Source organism: Drosophila willistoni (genome assembly GCF_018902025.1).
Source record: "Drosophila willistoni isolate 14030-0811.24 chromosome 2L unlocalized genomic scaffold, UCI_dwil_1.1 Seg72.1, whole genome shotgun sequence".
NCBI lineage: Eukaryota > Metazoa > Arthropoda > Insecta > Diptera > Drosophilidae > Drosophila > Drosophila willistoni.
The window spans coordinates 3,783,154-3,804,885 of record NW_025814049.1 but is presented as its reverse complement, the minus strand read 5'-3'; the positions used below and the strand labels follow the sequence as shown (position 1 = coordinate 3,804,885).

At 31.4% G+C, this 21,732-nt stretch overlaps 1 protein-coding gene across 2 annotated transcripts; it reads right to left on the bottom strand.

The window, feature by feature from the left end:
• Positions 1–683: 683 nt before the first annotated feature.
• On the bottom strand, positions 684–20,961 carry LOC6646123 (Na(+)/H(+) exchange regulatory cofactor NHE-RF1). 2 transcript variants are annotated; one of them, XM_002068681.4, is made up of 2 exons: positions 20,937–20,961; positions 684–2,266 (listed from the first exon to the last, which is right to left on the bottom strand). In XM_002068681.4, exon 2 carries the CDS (start codon positions 2,247–2,249, stop codon positions 1,296–1,298), a length of 954 nt encoding a protein of 317 aa, XP_002068717.1. In that variant the 5' UTR covers positions 2,250–2,266; positions 20,937–20,961; the 3' UTR covers positions 684–1,295. The 2 variants fall into 2 exon arrangements, with proteins under 2 accessions (XP_002068717.1, XP_023033529.1); XM_023177761.1 differs by lacking the exon at positions 20,937–20,961 and adding an exon at positions 14,260–14,305.
• Between the last annotated feature and the right edge of the window lie 771 nt (positions 20,962–21,732).

The following is a 21,732-nucleotide window of genomic DNA, read 5'->3' as shown; positions in this document are numbered from 1 at the left end:
ATATTGGTAATTTGTTAGCTATACTTTATTCAAAGGATATAATTTAAAAAGTATTGTAATATTTTTGTTTCTACTGCATTCACTAATACTGATTCATTTTGCCTACTATTTATTTATTTTTTTTGCTTTATCAATAATTTAAATTTTGTTTAATTGAAATTATTATTTTTATCTTTATGGTTTGATTATTTCTTCATAAATTTTGAAACAAATTTTTAAGATCGAGATAAATTAACTCCTATTTGATTTGTGAGTATTTTTAGTGTTTTGTAATCCATTTCGATTAAAGGACTCAACTTTTTCATCTTATAAAAATCAAAAATTTTTAAATTTTTTTATACCTTTTACCTTGTAAAACAATTGTTATTTATATTTAAAAACCAAAAGGTTTATAAAAAAAAGACCATATAAAAATGGTAACTACATATGTGTTTTGCAAACTTTAGAAACATAAATGATAAACTTTTTGAGTTCCTATTTTCTAGTGTTTCCTACAATCGCCAAAAATAAGACGAAAACATTTTAAATAAACCGAGGTTCTATGTATAGAATATCAGCAACTGACTAAATATTTTAATATATTTGTCGAATTGATTAAATCGTCGACTTACCTGACTCAAATCCAGTTTAGAGTATCTGTAGAACGTTTTCTTGACTTGAAAAAAAAAACAATTTTGAATAGGTTTTTTTTTTTGTTTTTGTTGTTTCTTTTATTCTTTATTTACTGTAAAAATGTATATGCAAAACTAAGTACATATATTTCAACGAATGCGAAAAAGGTTGCCAATTGTATAAAACGATATATATATTTATATAAATTTATACAGATATATAATTTTATATATATATGTATGTATGTATATAAGTAGATATATTTGTATATATTTTTGCTGTTACCTGCTGAACTTAATAATATAAAAAAACGTTTGCTTAGTTCATAAGTGACTTTTGCGTACTAAAAATATGCTAAATATTTTCATGTTTTGTTGTTGTTGTTGTTATTCTTTCTCATTTTGAAACGTTGGTTTTTGTTTTGTTGTTGTGTTGTGTCTATGACATAGATTTTTGTATAGATTTTGTTGTTGTGTGGGTGTGTGTGTGTGTGTGTAAGATAATAACATGGTGCCTTCTTCATTTCTATTCATCATGATGTTTTTTCTATCTGTCGTTCTTCCTTGCGAGAATTTGGGTGAGGGAAGATTGGAGAAAGAAAGGTAGAGAGAAAAAGTTAATATATATATATATATCGATTTGGATTTGGATAGATCTCCAGACGATTGGTGATATTCTCTCTCTCAGAGTTTTTGTATAATTTCGAATTTCTTCTTAAGATCCACACTCTCATTTTTGGGATCATATTTCTTTTTCGATGCCAATTTCGCCCGCATTTCGGCGGCTGTTAAAGGCAAATTCAGGCTACCCGCTCGGTTAACATTAGCTGCTGCGGATGCGGATGTCGGTGATGGCAATGGCGATGGTGTCCCTGCGGAGGTACCATTACCATTTGTGTTGCTATAGACCGTGCCATTGCCATTGTTCATCATGTTTGTGGTGGCCGATGGAGGCGGCGGTGGCGTGGCCATCAATGTATTATTATTGATGGGCGATGAGGGGGGCTTGTTGCCATTTTGCGGACTGGATGGAACAACGGGCGGTGGCACTGCAATGGGCATGGCTCTGTCGACCACATCCATATCGTTGGCATTCATAGTGCTGCCACTTTGAATGCTACTGGCATTCGATGATCGTTTGGTACTGACCATGCTAATGCTACTTATATTGGCACTGGCACCGGGCATCTCTTGTTTGGTACCCTCATAGGCCGATGGCGATCGATTTCCATTACCATTCACACTGACTGCCGATGGTGGTGGTGGTGGAGTTGTTGGTGTGGACACGGGCGATGACGTCGTCATTGCGTCCTGTGGCACAGGAGCCTTGCCATCAACATCGATCAGCAGCAAACGCACTTCATTCGCAATGGCCTTAATACGAGCCACCACTTGTTTGTGCGTCTCATTGCCAATGGAAACACTGTTCACCTCGAGGATGCGGTCACCCTCTTTAAGGCCTGCTGCTTCAGCTGGCGATTTGGCGTCAACTTTGCCTATAAATTGTCCAGGTTTCACTTTCTCCGAATGCAAATTGAAGCCATAGCCATCGAAATCGGGTCGCTTGACAATGTGACACACTTTCGTCACTCCCGGCGGCAATGTGGGTGGCGTTGGCGTTTTGGGTGAACTGGACATGTTTCTGCTGATTGTGTCTGTAAGATCAACATAGAGAAAAAGGGAGAGATTAGTCAAGAGAATATGTTTCGTTACAGCAAACTGTGGCCCCACTGAAGCCATGCTTCATTGTTCATTGACAATTGCGGAATGAACTCATTTACAATTACGTTTTGGTTTCTCACTTTTTATATATGTATATTTTTAATTGTTTTTATACCCTTTCAAGAAAATGGAACTCTACGAGGGGTATAGAAGTTTAATGGTTGTACTTGTTACAGTCCTTACTGTGAATTTTGTTTTCATTGTAGAGAAGGATAGGTAAGGATTTTAGGTACTTCTTCAATAGTTCATTAATGTTAGGTTGATAAAATAAAATCTGTAGAAAGTTTACTTCATTTTCAATTAATAGAAATTTTTGGCTTACAATCAGTAAGAGCTAAAAAGTTCTTAAAACTCCTGTTTGCTTTGAAAGCTAATTAAAGGGGAAAAAGGGATCTTCAAGTTACACTTCAGTTCAGTTCACAGAAGACGAAAGGAGCAAAGGGTAAAGACTAATCCTTTAGCTTTAGTTTGTGTACAGAAAGGTTCATTATCAGTAGAAAAAATATATTTTCAAAGAATTTTACATAGCATTTATCGGTAAGTTAGACGTCTTCCTTCGTTTCTACCTAAAATTCAAGCCGTTTGCCTCACTGTATCTTTTATACAGTTAAAATATATGTATACCTTTCGATTACTAATAGATAAATAATACTTTCCTAGACGGAAAATATGTTTTTTTCTCTTTGTTAAACTTCCTGACAAAGAATTTGTGAACTGTTTTATTTAAGACAAGCTTAATCTTAGAAAACTTTCGTCTCTCTTCAAAAAAAAAAATACTAATTCCTTACAACTTACAGCTTCATATGGATTTTAAGCATTGGGGGAAAAAAATAATAATAATAAACAATAAATAAATACAAAAGGGACTTTAATATTTTACTTAGCCATTTTCAAACTCAAACGCACTTGACTAAGTAGATCATAAAAAAAACATTAGCTATTTTAATAACGCGGTCACGTGTCGTATACGTTATTTGTATTACGTATACGACAACTACTCCAACTATTTGCTGTTACTCAAATTATTGAAATTGTAGCGGTAAAAATAACAACTGTATATTTGAATAATGATATAATATAATTATAATACTGTAACATTGAAAATACATACAATAAATCATTCCTAAGATTGAAAATCAAATATTCTTCTCGTTTTCATTTATTCAGTATTTTTATTAAAAAATAAATAAATGCTAAACAATTATGATTTTATGACAAGACTTTTTTGACAAATGAAAACAATATTTAACTGATAGCATTTCAGTTGCCTCAAAATTGAAATTGAAAAATACTAAAAATAATTTTCGCATATGAGACTTTTATCTCATTTCGAAAGAAGCGATAGACCATTCAGTTCCCTATAATAAAGCGTAGTTTCTAGTCGACTTTAATACAACACAGTTTTCTCTACTTCATCTCTTATTTTTTTTTATTTTAACTAAACATAGTCTCGATGATAAGCGAGAAATGTCGAAGAATTCCTAATGAGCTTTTTTTCTCTTTGCCCCTGCGCTCTTACATTGGAGACCTTCAATTTTTATCAGCAACTGAAATAGTAAACTCACAGATCGAGAAGAAATGATGAAACCAAACATGATGCACATTTATGATGTAATTCTCTACGATCTATATCTATATGGTTATAGTAAGTTTGTTTTTATAATTTGGTATTTTTTGGGTGATAAGAAAACTTTGTCCATTCAACTTTTCAAGTGCAGCATTATGTGGCTTATCGGACGATTCATGGACACACACACACACACACTCAGCCTTATCAAAATTGATATGTTCTTTCTTTCTGGTCATGGTGGGCGACATGACGACAAAATGTCATTGGCAATATGTTGGCCTACATTCCAGACAACCCCCATCATCAACGACAAGTTTTTTGGTGGAAGGCAAATGTTACTCGATAAAGGTATCAAATTCTACGTGCCAAAAAAAAAAAAAAACGAGGCAATGAAATCTTTAAGTTATGAATTTTGTGTTCTCGTTGTTATTGTTTACTTCAAATTCTATTTAATATTTTTATGGTCGTGCTTAAGTGTAAGTTTTGTTGTACGCTCTACGGCAAAAGCCATCTATAGAAATTCCGTTAGCATGTGCTCATGGGTCAGAAATTGATTTTCACAATTGAAGCTTATCGGCGGCGGAGGCGGCGTTGGTGGGCAGAAGGCAACGTGATTTACTTTCAGTTTGTTTTTTTTTTCAAAAGTTGGTTAAAACAAAAATTTTTACACACTATGATGACCTTCAACTTATGTAAATCCGATTAGAGGGATGGAGAACGTGTGCCTGAAGTTTGGCAACCTGTTACGGGTTTGGCGAATTGCATATATGCAAATTTCCATATGATCAATTTCTCACACTTTTTAAATGCGCCAAAGAGAATACAGTAGAGAATATTCATTAGAAAATATAATATGTACGAAGTTACACAATATGAATGATTGTGTGAAGTTTTATGTGTGTGAATTTGAAGCGTGAATTTTGGCAACGTGACCTAAAAGAATGGAAGAATGCAAGTTCAATGATAAGCTGCTTTGAAGTACGTGCAGTTCCTTAAGAAAACTTCCTCAAATTTCGCAGTGATTGGTTTTTTAATAGTAATGATCGTACGCCGGATGTTTGGCAACGTGCATAGTTCAAGAACAGGTGTAAGAAATTTCACAAAGTGTCCCTAAATAACAGTCTACGCTAATTTAAAATTCAAGATGAAGTTTTTTGAGAAATTTCGCCATGAGTTTTCACTATGTCATTCATAATTTATAATATGTATGAGTGTGAAATTTAGCAATATGATGTAAGAGGAAATTGCTAATTTTCAAGTACATACAACGTTCAAAATTCGCCAGTAGTCCAAGATATTCTTAAAGTCTCCCGAAATAATCTTCGCACAGTTGAGGAACTTGTAAAAGTTGACAACCTGCCACGTTTCAAAAAAAGTGTTAGAATTTTAACAATGTGATCTTTTATTAGAATGCAATACAAGAAAATTATATTTAAGAGATTTTTTCCCTCTCAAAATAAACGGATTCGCTCTGAAACTGGTCAACATCAATGTTTAAAAATAAGAGCGTAATATTTTTACAACCTGATCAAGGGAATATTGAGCATTTGAATTGGAATTGATCAATAGGCCACAAAGTACTTGGTAAAACTTTAAAGGATTGACAATATTACGAGGTTAGAGTTCTATCCTAGGGAACTTCTATAGTTCGGAAAGCGAAAAAAGCTACAAATGTAATTTGTCTAAAGATAATTTGCTGAATTTTTCGAAATTCATAATGTTTTGTCTATCAATACTTTCGAACATGAACATTGACAACGAGGGAAGTTCCTTAGTATTTGAGCGTTTTATAAAATCAAATTAATACTTTAAAAATTATACGAATTCAAATCTACATTGAATTTTCCCTTAAAAAATCCCCCAAAGTGCCTTTAAGGGAAACTTTCCACTTTACGATAATTGTTTTCCCACAATTTTGCCACGTGTGCAGGAAGTTTGACAACCGGGGAAGTTCTGAGAGATTCGGATTAATGCAAATTTCGCTTTGATCGGTTTCTCACAATAAGCAAATCTCGTTTTGTCAAAGAGACATATAAATATATACATATGGGAATGCATTTTATATTAATTGCTGTAATATGTAGGTTCGTACAACACGAAACTTTCCAACGACCCTGAACTCAAATCAACAAAGAAGAAAATGCCAAGCCTTACGTCAAAAAAAAGGCACAAACATTTACAAAAAGGCATTTTGTTTTCCGCGTTTGTTAAAATTTATTATAATTTTTTTTTTGTTGTTTTTTGGGGTGCAAATCTTGTTGAATCATTCACAAAGGTGGCGAGGCAAAGGGAGAAGGGAAAGGGTTTCTTTTTTTTTGTTTTAAGATTTATGAGAATTAACATTAGCTTAATTTACTGAACAATTTTGATTTTGGTTGTCAGTCGAGATGAGCTCGACCTTGAGTACCCCTGGCACTCCCCTTGATCTTCACCGCCGCCGCCACCATCCATTTGAAATCATTATCATCCCAGCATCATATTCAATTGTAAGCGATTTTTAATTCACAAACAAAGTAAACAATGAAGCGAAAAGTAAAAAAAAAGAGCAACAAAAAACGGCAACAAATAGTTGCCTAAAATCAACAATAATAGGTAAGACACGTAATATTAATAATAATAATAATTGTTTAATACTCGCATGTGGGTTTATAGACTCTCTGTTCTCACTCTCCACTCCTTACCTCACCACTGTGTTCTATTAGGAAGCGGAACTGACGTTATGAAACAATTGAAATGGAAACAAAGCGAACAAAAAGTATATATAAAAAAAATTTAATACACTCACACACTTTCAATTTGATAGAACCTAGAGCCGGAAATCGGAGATCTGAGATGTCTCTTTTTTTTAATGGTCTATCAATTTGGTATATAAATTTCATTTGATTTAAATTAATGGGTAACCATTTTGTGAATCTTTTTGAAATCATAGCTATGTGTTTTTAATTTATATAATCTAAATAGATTTAGTATTTGGAAAAGTTTTATAAATGGTTTTATTCATCCGAGGAGTTTAAGGAATTTTTGATAATTTCATGTATTTCTTTAAAAGGGAAATATAGTTCATGTTCCTGATCAGCTTCGATTATGTATAAACTCAAACTACGCAAGGTTATCGAAAGTAAATCATTAGGAAAGTATTTAAATTTAAGACAGTAAATTATTTAATAATAATTTATAGGTTTCTCAAATTTTTTAAAAATCGGCACAGAAATTACAGAGTTCTGAGACCCAAAGAGAAGCAATTTAAAATATTTAATAATATAATTAATATCTGTTATTAAGCCGGACTTGGTAAAAATTGCATTAGATATACATAGCTAAATTATAGATAGCATTGCAAATCTGACCGCTAGGCGCGGCAAAGTGCTGATATGTTAATTAGAGTGAATCTGGTGTAAATATTAGGAAAATAACGACTTTAAATTTTTTTTAATTGGACTTTGGCGACAAACTTAACAATTTTAGGTTAATCTTGGATATAGGGTAATATATAAATTCGTATATACGAATCTGCATCAAAACAATTTAAACTTGAAATGCCAGAAATATATTATTGTACAATTGATGTAGCTAGCTATTTTTAATGTTTTATTGATACAAGCTGATAAAAACTAGACAACTTAAACCCTTTATTTTTTAACATTTATTTTATCATAACTTATCATTGATAGTTCAATGTTTCTTTGTAGAATTTAAAGGCCATTATCATTTAGTGGGTATTAAAACTTCTTTCAAAGTAGAAGCAAATTGTGTCGAGTCGAGTTTCAAGCTCACATCTTTTAGCAAAACCATGACCCACATATCAGTTGTCAAATTCCTTTTTGAATATATTATATAAAGATTTTATTTTCTTACACTTATCGCACTTATCTTTTATATATCTATCTCTGTCGTAATATGAGTCATTCATTGCTTGGTTCCCCTTAGCACCAACTTGCCAAATTTCTTAGATAAATTTCGTTTATTCATTCGGCAATCGAATATGAATGAAATCCCATTGAAGTTTGGAAACATTTCCCCGAGTCTTATCATTTGCAAAATAAAAAATTAATCCATTTAACTTATCATTTGCCAATAAAAAAGAAAACTTAAGGAAATTAGATTTAGAATTTAATATTATTGTTAGAAATTTGCCGCACTCACACGACACGTTTTATGGGACAATAGTTTAATTTTTTTTTTTGGTTTTCGGTTGTCTGGCATCACGTCAGAATCAACTAACCATTTGGTTGTTGTTATTATTGTTGTGTACCTGTACAGTGTGTGTGTGCGTCTCTACCTGTGCTTTTGTATCTGTACCTAACGGCTAATTTACTTTAATGATGAGAAACCGCTTAAATAAACAAACAGCAGCAGCAACGACAACAACAATGGAGAACTAGAGATGGAATCTATGTACTATAACTAGGCGGGTTGAAGGAGGGTCAAGTCGAGCCGACAGATAAACAAAGAGACGAGAAGTGGAAGGGAATACCTCTTCACATTGACTGATATGTGTATTAGTGTGTGTGTGTTTGTATGTGTGTGTGATATTTTGTACTTCATGCTTGATTGCAAATTTAATTAAAGTTTTCTACAATTCTTGAAACTTTTCGTAAAGGAGAACCCCCAACTTGACAAATACAATTTTGGAAAATCAAATTAAAATGGTAAAAAAAAAACGGAGTAGAATTTTCTTAAGAACATTAAAATCGATGAAATTTCAAAATAAATTGAAAACTTAAACAAATTTAAAGCTTTTCTAGGAATTTCTTGTAATCTTTTTATCTCTTTTTAGGATTTTAAATATTTTTTTAGCCCAAAACTCCCAACAAATATTTATTCTTACAAAACTATTCCAAGACATAATCTCGTTGCACATTCCTTCACTGACTTGTAAGCAATTTTTTCATTTTGGTTTTCAATTTACATAACTATTTACCGTGGCTATGGCTCATGCAAAAGTTTCATAACTATTTTTCCAACAAATATTTACTTGGCCTGTTTGTCATTGACGCAGTTTGATTAACATGCTAAATGCCAGGCATCTTCTTTTATATTTGATTTTGTAGTTGTTGTCGTTGTTGTTGTTGTTGATTTTTCTCAAACTGCAGATGCCAAGCGACCCCACAATTGTTATTTGCCATTGTCATTGAATATCAGAGAAGAAAGAACAGGTAAAAAACGATAGAGAGAATGAAGCAAAAAAAAACCAACAACTAACAACAAATCATAACCAGTTTTGCAGAGTTTCCCAGCTAAAAAAACCATTCAGATTCAGTCAGACAAAGTATTGCTAACAATTCTCAGGCGCCCGAGGCGACAAAACACAGCCAGCCCAGTCATTCAGACAATAAGTGCACAGGGGCGTAGTCAATGAAAGGGAGACATTGAATGTTATATTTACATAAGCACAGGATTGCTATATTGACGATAACTACTAAACAAATATTGTCCAAAGCTCATGTATGTATGTATGTGTAACAATTAACTAGCTTAATTCTAATCGCTTACAATGTACACTGAAAGGGTCTATTCAATCGAGATATTTAGCAGGTGTTATAAACTCGACAATTGATTTCAAATGGCAAATCACATGTAGAGTTCAGGGATAAATAACTTGGATACTTTTCTTCTTGGGAAGATTATACTAATTTGGTGAAGGAAATAGGTATAGTTATATAGAAATATATTTGCCATGTGCTCAATATACTTATTTTTATACCGTTTCAGAGGGTATTATAAAATTGCTCAGATGTATTCATCAAAAATTATGTATAAACGTATTTGGTATTTGTTGTGATCGTATTGATTGATACTGAACGCTTTATTGACCAACTAGAGGCCAACAAATACAAAAGAGAGAGTTTTCCTTTTCATTTCTCTTAAAATAAATATACATACATAAGTATGTGTACTTATATAAGAAAACACATTTGTATTCATCGATATCCATTTTCAATATAAAAAAAAATGATTATAAAATTTTCAAAAACCAGTATCAATCGATTTCGATCATTCGTGTCGTGTTCAGAAGCTTGAAAAAATTCAAAACTATAATTAACATTTGTACATTTATATTTGATTCTGTTTTACACCATTTTACGACTAGGATATTAAGCATCATGGGTCTTTTTTTTTTTTTTTGCAAAATACTATCTTTTTCTTGACTATCCAAGTTCGTATTTCGAATCAGCAATCCCAAATTACCATAAACCAGAATACTAACTGGAAAAAGGGTTCGAATTTGTTGAGTTCTGTTCTCTATATATCTTCCTATGATTCAAGGGCTAAATTGGATTTATTATAATAAAATTTCTTGAAATTTTAAAATACCAAAATATTTAAAAAACTTCTATTGAACTTCTTGTAATTTCTACTGTCATAGCAAATTCTAGAATGAAATGTGAGACAACTTCTTCCTTTATATTTGTTATATATGTAGGTATATATACATCAATTAATATATATATGTCCATAATAAATATTGAAATCAATAAATATTTATTATTATTGTTTATTTATATTGTTGTATATTGTTGTTGTTATTTTTCCAGAAGATCTTGATTCTTGTTAAATTTATAGATTTCTTGTATAATTTTTAACATTATACTTGAAAATTCCCTGATAAAAAAAGAAATAATATAATTTACGATTCAATAGTAGCTAAATATTTAGAGAGTTGAGATCTACAATAAAAAAAAAGATCTAATAAATTATGCATCTAAAAATAAGTCAGAAATTCTTAAGTTGTGTGTAAATCAGAAATTCTTAAGTTGTGTGTAATTTTACTCGTTTATCTATTTAAAAAAACAACGATTAAATAAAGGCCTTTTTATATACATACGAACTTTTATGAGTAAGCTGAAATAATATTTAATTAATACTTTCATTCGATAAAGATTGAACACAATCTTCATTAAATAAAATATACTAAACAAAAGCATGAATATATGTATATTTCTTACTTCATTGAGCTATAAATAGAATAAAATTAACTTTAACTTTTGCTCTATCACTTTGGCTGAAATTAAACAATAAACTAACCTTATGAATTGCAGGGTATTTATGTCAACTTTTAATTTATTTAACTAACTCAACATGTGACAAAAGTAAAGATCCCTATTCAGTTTCACATTGTTTGCAAGGCATAAAAATTCAGTAGTCGATTGCATTTAATTTAATATTTATTTAACACTCGCAATGTTGTCATGCATACTTGAAAAGGCTTAGCTACACTTCCATTAACTGCTCTTGTTTAACCATTTAGGGAAATGCCTCATCAGAAGTTCGCCTAGCTGGAATTTCCAATTAAAAGCCTTAAGAGTTTAAAAGATCATCATCATCTTCCAATTGATGCCCTTTTCAAGTCAATTCCGGTTACCACAAAATTCTGGTATTCCTTAGTTTTTATCGAGCATTAACTGACTTTTTAGTGTTTATTTTTTTTTTCTTTTTGGGAATTCAGAAGAAACTAAACTCAAAGATGCTAATCAATTTTTTATTTCACTGTAAATGGCTTTCCTCCCAAAAGCCAAAAGATGACAAAAGTTAATATTCTCAATAAAATTGACGTCATCGTTTTCGCTTTGATTTTGGTTTTTTTTTTTTTAATTATATGCATATCAGAAATATTTGTATGTTGACCAAAGTGTTCTTTGAGCAATTATTTACCCCGTATTTAAACTGAAAGATAAGATAGACAATAATTTTCGTTTTTTCTTTTTTGCGGTTGATAAAGTCAACAGAAAATGAAGTAAGTAAGTCGTCTCGCCGACTTTGGTATACCATACACCAGTAAAGCAAATATTTCAAGCATTTTCACATGCACATTCTTACAAGCATATCTTAGTATCTCGCTCACTCAATCATACGAGCACCCTAGCGCCCCCACCAGCCAACGGCCAACTCCGGCCTTATGGAAAATCGTTTATATGCATAACTCGACTGTTTTTTATCCGATTTTGATCAAATTTGGTTTTTTGATAGATATTAGTATTAAATTTAAGTGTGCCAAATTTGATTGCATAAGGTAAAAAAATACGGGAGATAATCAAGTTTTTCAAATTACGGGGGCGGAAAAGGGCGTGGCAAAATTTTTATACATACAAAATGTGTGCATTTACTAAGCGAATATACATACCAAATATGGTGTCTCTAGCTAGAATAGTTTTTGAGATAAACGCTTTTTTTAAATTGCGGGGGCGGAAAGGGGCGTGGCAAAAATTTGAAATAAACTTGATCACTCTACATACTACACGAGTCTACATAAAAAATTTGGTGGCTCTAGCTCTTATAGTCTCCGAGATCTAGGTGTTCATACGGACAGACGGACAGACGGACGGACGGACGGACGGACGGACGGACGGACGGACGGACGGACAGAGGGACATGGCTAGATCGACTCGGTTGTTGATCCTGATCAAGAATATATATACTTTGTGGGGTCGGAGATGCTTCCTTCTGCCTGTTACATACATTTTGGCGACTTTAATATACCATTTCACCCTATGGGTGTATGGTATAATTAATAATTCGCATGGAGGAGGAGAAAAGCGGTCAGAAGGGAGGCTTAACTACCGAAACTATCTAAATCAAGTGAAATATGGTTACTACAAATTGATTTTTTTTTAGTGATAGCGAAAGTATTTTTCTACCGTGATTTCATTCAAGTACCGTTTATTATATATTTTTATTTTTTTGTTAAAAATCTCAGTCAGACGACACTTGAAAAGTAAAACTCTCGATGTCGTCAGCATTTGTTTAATTTATTACGTTAACTTTTTAGTCATTCTTCTTCTTTTTGTTTTCCTTATTTATTGTTTTTGTTGTTGCTGTTTTTTTTTTTGTTAAGTATTATCGACATTCTATTTTGTTTTACTGTTGTTTGCCTTTGAATTATAATTGTCATAAGTTGTTTTTTGCTCAACTCGTGATGCATCATTTGAGAAATGTGAATGGTTTACATAAGTATCTATAAATTCACTTTTTATACTATATACAAGTAGAAAAAGATGGAGAGTGCTGCTAGATAGAGACCGAGGGAGAGATAGAGCGAGAGGAAGCTATATTAATTGCACTTAAAGTGGGAAAAGGTTTTGTGAATTTTACGATTAGTCAAGTGAGAGGAAACATGAGCATTTGGTTTTTTTTATTACAAATTTACCAATAATTCCATAACTAAAATTTAATTGCTATAGTAAATTTGGTATAAATAGTTTTTTTTTAATGCCCTTAATTTGCAAACATGTTTTATGATAAACAAAGGTTAGTCAGAGCTCTAATACGTATAAACGTGTCTGTAATATCCTTTAAAAAATATTTCGAAATATTGTTATTTAGGGATAGAAAAATGTTGTAATGTTAAAATTTTTATATTTTATTTTATGTTATACTTCATTAATAGTTTTCTTCGTTTTGACTGATTTTTGTATTCATTAAATAAGAAACATTGTTAATTTAGTTAGTTTTTATCGATTTTTATATTAATCCACTTGATAAAGTTTATTTTTTAATATTTCTGTTTTAAGTCCAAAATAATTTTGGCTTACATAAATGTGAGGAGTACATTAGAAATGTTCATTTCATTTGTTTAAAAATCATTTCTTTTGTTTATCTCTAAGTAAAATTCCAACAGGTCGCAAGATACTAAATAAAATTACTAACTAATTCTCTTCTTAATAAATGGCTTATCACAAAAAAACAAATTTTTACAAAGAACTAAGATTCCAAGATTTTGCAAACTTTGTGGAATTTATGATGTTAGTTTAAAGTAAGTTTAAGTAGTAATTTTAATTAGCAATTTTAAGTAGTAATTTTAAGAAGTAATTTTAAGATAAAAGTTGGAATTTGTTGCCTTCTGATAGTAGATGAACTGAGTATGTAGTCAACTAAGTCCACTTACACTACAAAATCGTGCCAAGAACTTTACAAACTCCCCAAGTTATTGCTAATCTCTTATGTAAGGACATTCAAAAGTGAAAAACTGATGTATTTCAATTCAATATTTGATTTGGTATGATTTTATGTCATCAATATGAAATGAATTCGATTTTAACCATTCCAACAATGCTCTGTTGAAAAGTATTCAATGACGTTTTTAAAACACCTTCCTACTTTGTCTTAAACACGAGTTTGAGTGACGTTGATCACGTCAATAGAATCACTAATCACTAATACTAAACGGATAAAATAAATTCGGCGCAATTAAGAGATTACCTTGTTAAGATGCAGAGTTGTTCAAGCATAACTTAAATTTTTTCTTCGTTTTTTTTCTATTGTATTAATTAGTTACGTTTTTTTTCAGTTCAATTAGCAAAAACTTTTATTAATGACTTATTCTGTGTTGGCTTTTTAATAAACCAAATTATGACTCACACAGCAAATATATTTGGGTATGTATTCCCATATTAAAAATTTGCATTGTAGTACCAACAACTTCACAATATTTCCTTTTTTTGTTGTTGTTGTTTTTCGTTGAGTGACATGGGAAAAACCAGACAATTGCATTTCAACAGACTGACTGAAGCATCGTCGCTTCCTCGACTAACCAAGTACCTAACCCAACTGATTGAATACATTTTTAACGATCATATATCATTTCATTTGCAAAAGTTTTTCAGTTTTTTTGTTGTTGTCTGTTTTTTTTTTTTGCATAGTTGATTATTATGCCATTTTTTTTGTTGTTGTTTTTCGGTTGTTATTTCAACGAATACTTATTATTGAATTTTTAATGTTCTCAAGGCCTTATTTTGAGGAAGATTGAAAAATGAAAAATAAAAACAATAGGCAGGCAGACAAACTGTTTTTGTCGACCTTGAGATACCCTGCACTAATTGGAATAGAATGGAATGATTTATAGCTTGAGTTGAGCATCTGAATCTACCATTTAAGTACCATGAAGAAAGTTTTAGTTATAAAGAATATGGAAAAGTTTTGTTTATTGTTTTTAATTATATTTAAAAAATAACAAATTGGTTTTATACCCTTCAAAACTGATGAGGATCTAATTTAGCTTATTGGAAATCTATTCCAAATTAAAAGCTGTTGTTCCCGGTCTAAAATTGGAAGGGGATTTTGACAATACAGCAAAGAAAAGTTTCCTATTCCTATGCCCAAAATAAAGTTTTATTATTTCTGGATTTTGAATTTTAACTTAAGAGAAATAAGGAAAATATAAAAACCATAAAGGTCTTCGCGTTAGTCTTAACCATATTTAGCTGTGAAGATCACTGAAGTGAAGATCACTGAAATAGCGTTCTAAAGATTCATTGAAGCTTAAAACTATTAATCTTGATCTCATGTTAGAGCGAAAAGAGAACGAGACTTGAATATAAGAAAATAGAATTCGTCGTATATTCCATAATATTCAATTCTTACTTGATCTTATACCAAGCAAAACAAAGGAGTGAAATGTTTCAATCCTGGGCTATGGTTTTATTTCTTTATATACTAATATTCTTCTCAAGATCAAGAAAAAGATTTAAAATCAGTAACAGATCAGTATAAGCTTATATATATTTTGTATATGGAAATTTGAGCTTTCTAAGAGGTAAAAAATTATTCTTTAAGGATAAAATTTATCACAGGTTTTAATACCTAACATAAATAATCCAAAAATACTCTGCATTCAACTAGTTTGAAATAAAAATCTTAAATTCCCAAAATCTAGATCGTCTAGATCATCTCTCTCCCATAAAGAGTGTCGCAATATTGACGCAGTAGACTTTTTCATAAAAGAAACTCATCTAAAATGCAACAATTTATGAATAAAGTTTCAAGATTCGTTACTATCTTTTTTTTTTTTTGTTAAAGGTTGAAGGGGAACTTTCCAAAAAGCGCAAGAGAAGAGAGAGAGAAATAGAGATGAGAAATATATAAGTTATGTATAAATTATAATGAAATGGACCACGAAATCAAATGAAAACGAAAGCTTTTTATTGTTATTAATGTTGTTGGCTCTGCTGTTGCTGTTGTTGTTGTTGAGGTTGAGGGCATACCACAAAGAAAAAAAGTGAACAAAAGGGTAAAAATAATAATAATAAATGAAGAAACGCCTAAAACGATCAGCAAGCACGCAGCAGCAGCTAACCAAGTACAAAAGCCAAAGATACTTTTGAGAATAACGCACACCGAACCAAACACACACACACACACACCACAAACACACGCACACTTCAAAATCAAGTAGAATCAACCGAGAAGAATCTCAAAGATCCCAACAAAACCGAAAACTCAAAACTGGTTCTAGAATCAATTTTTATTTTCTCAAGCTCTTGGCCAAAAAAAAGGTAAAAAAAAACCGAAAAAAACAAGAAAGATGAGTTTGCCAGGTAGAGAAAGAGGTGAAGAGGCGGTTCAAAAAAAACGAAAAAGGGAAGACAGTGAAAGAGGAAGAGGGGGGTAAGGTAGCGGAAGAAAGAGGGTGCCGGCAGCGAGAGGAAGTTAACTGAATACCCTATAATTCTCTTCAAAATATACGTTTCAATTATTTGAGATCTGAAGATTCTTAGAATTAAAAAGTCTTTCAAAACAATTTGCAGGTAATTTAAAAATAAAGAAAATATATTTATTGACTATTAATAATACTTAAAATGGAATTCCTTACGATAACTACAAAAATCATTGAGTAGCAGAGGCACATTTCCACTATTATATACCCTGTAAATAAACTATAAAGTTGACATATAAAGTCATTTTATTTTTTGATCAAATTTTAAATTTGAATTTTGGAAAAAGTGTAAAATAATCTTATTTTTTAGATCAGATCAATTTTAGGAATATCGATTAATTTTTCAACATTTTTGTTCAATTTTTAAATGAAACTCCTAAATTTAAAAAATGAAGAATTGTTCACTTATTTTAAATACAAACAGATGGAAAGCGAGCGAAAGAGATCAAGTTTGTTGTTAGAATGATAGGTATGTATATCAGATCTAACTCAGGAACTTTCTTCTCCATACTTTTTTTTTCAAATTAGTTCAAAAGTGTACGAACCATAAAGCCAAAAAACTTTTTAATTTTACTTTGGACAACTAAAACCAATTTAAAAATTACTCTAGATTTTCGTTTCATTCCCAATTTCGTCAATATGATTTACAGTCCATCGGAAAGGAAGGTTTTCGGAGAGAAAAAACAAAAATTAATAAACCCAAAAACATTTTTCCCGTAACCAATCAATTTTATTTACGTTTTGGTTATAATTTTGTTACTGATATTAAACCAAATGCAGCTGCAAGTTAATTTGAAATACATTTTTTTTTTGAAGAGAACTGTACCTAAGTTTAACAAAATTTTTAGTAATTAAAGTAATTGACTAACCGTGTCCAAGTTAATATACCCTTTGATAGCCCTATGGGCTCTTACAGGGTAAGCAAAAAATTGCCGGCTGAAAAATGCTTTTTGAGGCAGCAGCAACACAAGAGCTTTAACAATCAGAATGTTTTTTTTTTTTGGTTTTGTTGGTTGGTTCGGTTTTTTTTTTTTTTTTACGTTGTTTCGGTTAGGACCAGGTTCCTACCATAGCTACAGCTTCTTCTAAGTGGCCACTCTCTCCCTCTCAATCTGTGCCTGCTTCTCTTTTCGGTTTTGAGGCGATCTTTACACTTTTATTTTATTATTTTTGCTGGCAATGTCGTCAGCTCTGGGGCACTTGAAACACAGATACACACTTAGAGATGTAGAAAGACTCAAACATTTTGCCTAGAACACAAATTACAAAAAAAAAATAAATGAAGTTTCCTGTACACATGACTTACATAAATTTTACTTGTTCAAGTTGGGGTTTTTTTTTTTTTTTTTGCTGGCAATGCAATTTGATAAATTTACAAGTGTCTTTTCTTGGGTTTTTTTTTCTGGGTTGACCATCTTATGAAGTGCTTATTAAAGTTTTTGATTGATTGTTAAACACGCCTTCAGCATGAACCGACAATGATGATGAAATGAAGACATTGCCCAAGGCATTGAGAGAATTGCATTGTTAAAATGAGATATGAAATGAAATCTTTTTCATTTTTGGGAAGTTTGCATTTCGGTTTTCTGTTTAGCTAAAAACTGCGAAAATCTGTCTAAGTGAAACGGTGTTAAATGGTAAAGATACAAATTGAATTAGCATAGTTTGGCCTGGTCAGTGACAAGCACAACAAGTTCTGCTCCCCAATATCTTCCCCCTTCTCCCGTGGAGGGGAAAAAAAAAGAAGAACCCAAATGAAAAAACTAGAAATACACGCGACAAAAATGCATAAGAAATCAGGTGAAGTAAGAAAAAAATCATAGTAGTAAAAAACCGTCAAAAGAAACCTGATTCAAAAGATACATAGCTGGCATACCAAAAGCCAGACTTGTCACTGGTTGGTCAACAGAGGTATTAGAGGGATGGAGGAGGAGGTGGAGGTGGGGCAGAAGGAGGAGTGGCACGCCTGCGCCAACAACAACAACAACAACAACTACAACTTGCTAACAAAGTTGAAAGCGAATTATGAATAAAACGTTAAAACGAAGCAAACGCTAAAGAAAAGACAAAGAGACACAAACCAACCGAGAGGGCCGGGCTAATATCATTAATACTCCGATTTCTATACTCTAAACAATTTATCCTATATAGTCACATGATTTGGCAGCAATATTAATAATATTGTGACATAGGAAACTAACTGTCACAGGAACAAGTAAAGATCAATTCTAGAAAAGGAGCAAGAAAATCTATCCCAAAATCAATTTTAAGATTAGAATTCACCTAACTTATAAGATAGGACAAAATAATAAAGTACAAACTTATAAATTAACGAGTATAATAAACAAAATTTGTTTTTTTTATTAATGATTTTAGTAATAAAACAGATTAATAACTTTAATAAAGAGCAGATACAGAAGAAATAACCCAGAGAATCCCAATTTGGGATACGTTTATCCATTCTGAAACGATGGCTTTAATTATTTTTGAAATGTTATATATGTATAAAAAACATATAAAAATAAAATGGTTTTAAAACTTTGAAGTGTTTTTCAAAACTCATGGATTTACGAAGTTTAAGTTGAGAATGAATGAGGCTGTAAAATGTTATCAAAGACGTGAAAATTTAAAGAAATTGCTTTTAAAGTTTTCTTTTTATAGTTAAAGATACAGATGGTATCTCGAAATAAGTCGTAGACAAGACAGATCAATGTCTATTTAATATATCTATAAAATCTTACCATTTCATCGACAAACTCAAGCTCTGGCTGCTTATGCCCAATACTGAAGGGTATCAGAAAAATAAGCAAGTGAAAAAGAGGGTAAGAGGGGGAAAAAAAATCGCATGCATGTCGCATTCGAAAATGGCCTTATGCAATGTCTAGATGGAGGGGGACAGCTAAGCAACTACATATGTATGTGTAAAAGGGGGATCTCCAAAGGGGCGGAGGTGGAGGTGGATTGCTTAGCTGTGGGGTTAAAACAACACCAGCGAAAAGGAGCTGCAACGACAACAACAACAACAACAGCAAATAAATCAAAACAATTATTATGTAAGTTATGATGTTATTATTGTTGTTTTTGCTCTTGTTGTCTGACCATTAAACTGGCCCAACACCATTTGCCTTGTCTTTTTTTTTTTTGGTTTTTTGTTGTTGTTATCAAACATTTTTAATTTCGATTTAGTTTTATTAATTTTTGCGTGTGGCTTACACACTCTCCCAATTGCTCTCTCCCCCTCTGTCCCTCTCTCTCTCTCTCTCTGTGTGTCTTTTCACTCGCGTGATTTGTAAATTGAAAGATAAATAATATTATAAAATATAATTGCACATTTCATTTTTTAGCTTATTGCTTTTGCAAATTGTTATGCTATTTAGTTTAATTTTCAATTGCCATCGAATGGAGAGAAAGAGAGAAACAAATAAACATTATAAATGTACAATATAAACTTTTTGTTCTCACTGGGCTTATAGATTGGTCCTTTTTTGTTTTTTGTTAAGATATTTAGAGAGAAATCTATTAGTTATTCGAGTTATACTGAAACCTTGCAATTATAATTTTATTAACTGGAACGAAATTCGTTTTGTACATCATATTAAAAGCAAATAAAGTTTTTCAAAGTAAAATTCCCAGTTTTTAAATAGAATTTTAATTTCAGATCATGTTTGGAATACATTAAATTTGAGTATCTCCTTATAGACTTTCTAACATTCCGATTTCGACTGATATTATAATAGATAATAAACAATTTTCAGCGAAGTTTTAAAAATCTTCCCAAAACTTTTAAGTATGTACTTTATATTTTTGAAAACTTAGGCTATATTTTGGTTACTTTAACGGAAATTGCCTACTTTATTGTTTAGAACTAACTTGAATCATATCCTAAACCTAGAATAAATATTATAGAAATCTGAATCAGTCTAAAATTTTAGTATAAAACTAATGTTTACATTTATTAGAAAATTTTTTTAATTTTTTGTTCATTAAAAAATTACTAAATTATATATCAGACTGGGCAAGAGGACTGGACTGAGGATATCATTCATCAAATAAATGTATTTAAATATAGACATTAATATAAACACATTTATTAAATTCATACGAATAACTTTAGATAAATAAAAAATAAATAACAAATTTCATAGTTTTTCATTAAAATGTTTTACTTTCATATATTTTTCATATTATTTTTCTACATATTTCTATTTCTATTCATTATTGTATAATTTACTTGTATATTTTATAGTAAAATGCAATTGATTTGTATTTTTTTTTTACATATTTATCAAAAAGTTTATGAATTGGAAATACCTTACTATTCCTTCCAAGCTAAAACTAGTTAAAAATTACAAATTAAATGTAGGAAAGGGTAGGAAAAATTGTTGCTTACAATAATAGAATTATCCAAATTATATAAATACATAATTAACTTTTTTCCCCCTCACAATTGCAATTAATTTGCCAATAATTTCAAGATCAAATTTGTTGATTCAATGCTTGTGAAACTGTATCAAGGCTGGAGATTTGAGGTTTGACATGCATATTAATTTTTCTAGTTTCCTTGCCATTTGCTTTTGCTTATTTCTATCTCTTTCTGACTTACCACTGAAATAAACCAAAAATTCCCAACTTGTTGTTGCTTGTAGTTGTTGTTGTTGTTATTTCTTTTAGTGTTGTTTGCAATTTGTTGTTAAACTTATTTTTTGTATGCAATTGTTGTCACTGAGTGAATTAAAGGTGATGGATCGTGAAGGCGGGAAAGATATCGTACACACGCGCTCTCTGTTGATGTTGTTGTTGCAATTTAAGCCTTACTTATCTTTTAATGAAGTGCAACAACAACGAAAAACTTTGCACACACGAAAAATAACTCTTTGATCGTCAAAGAGAGAATGAGAGTGTCGCAAAATAAAAGGGTGCTAGGAGGGTGCGCGGGTGGGGATATTGCATATACACACGCACACATACACTCACACGGACACACAGGTACGAAACACTTGAAACAGTTATTGTTAGTTGTTGCTGTTGTTGTTACTGTTGCTTCTTCTATTAACGAAGTGTTTGGACGCGGGTTTCTTTTTCTCGAAACGTTGTTAACGTTTTCGCGGGCAATTCGTAACTGATTGCAAAGCCACAGGTGAGAGGCCCAAAAACCCAAACCAAGACCCTATACCAAATGAGAAACGTATGTAGAAGAGGACCAGGTGAGCTCGAAACTTGATATGGAAACGAAATGAGCAACGCGCGCGCCAAAGCTACAAATACCCAGAGAGGGAGAGAATAAGATAAAAAGAGAGCGATAGAGCGGCTAAGGAGAGAGAGCATCAGAGTTGCCAGTTTACTTTTATTGAATAAACGTGTATAACTTACAGTCAGTAAACTAAGTCTGCGCACAAAGA

What these genes read in the sequence shown, in the direction of transcription:
- LOC6646123 (XM_023177761.1), bottom strand. Translation starts at nt 14,305, where the DNA reads ATGCAAATTTTTAATATGGGAATACATACCCAAATATATTTGCTGT. An exon ending in TACCCAAATATATTTGCTGT is followed by an intron (nt 2,267 to 14,259) that starts GTGAGTCATAAT and finishes TTGATCTTACAG; the next exon opens with ACACAATCAGCAGAAACATG.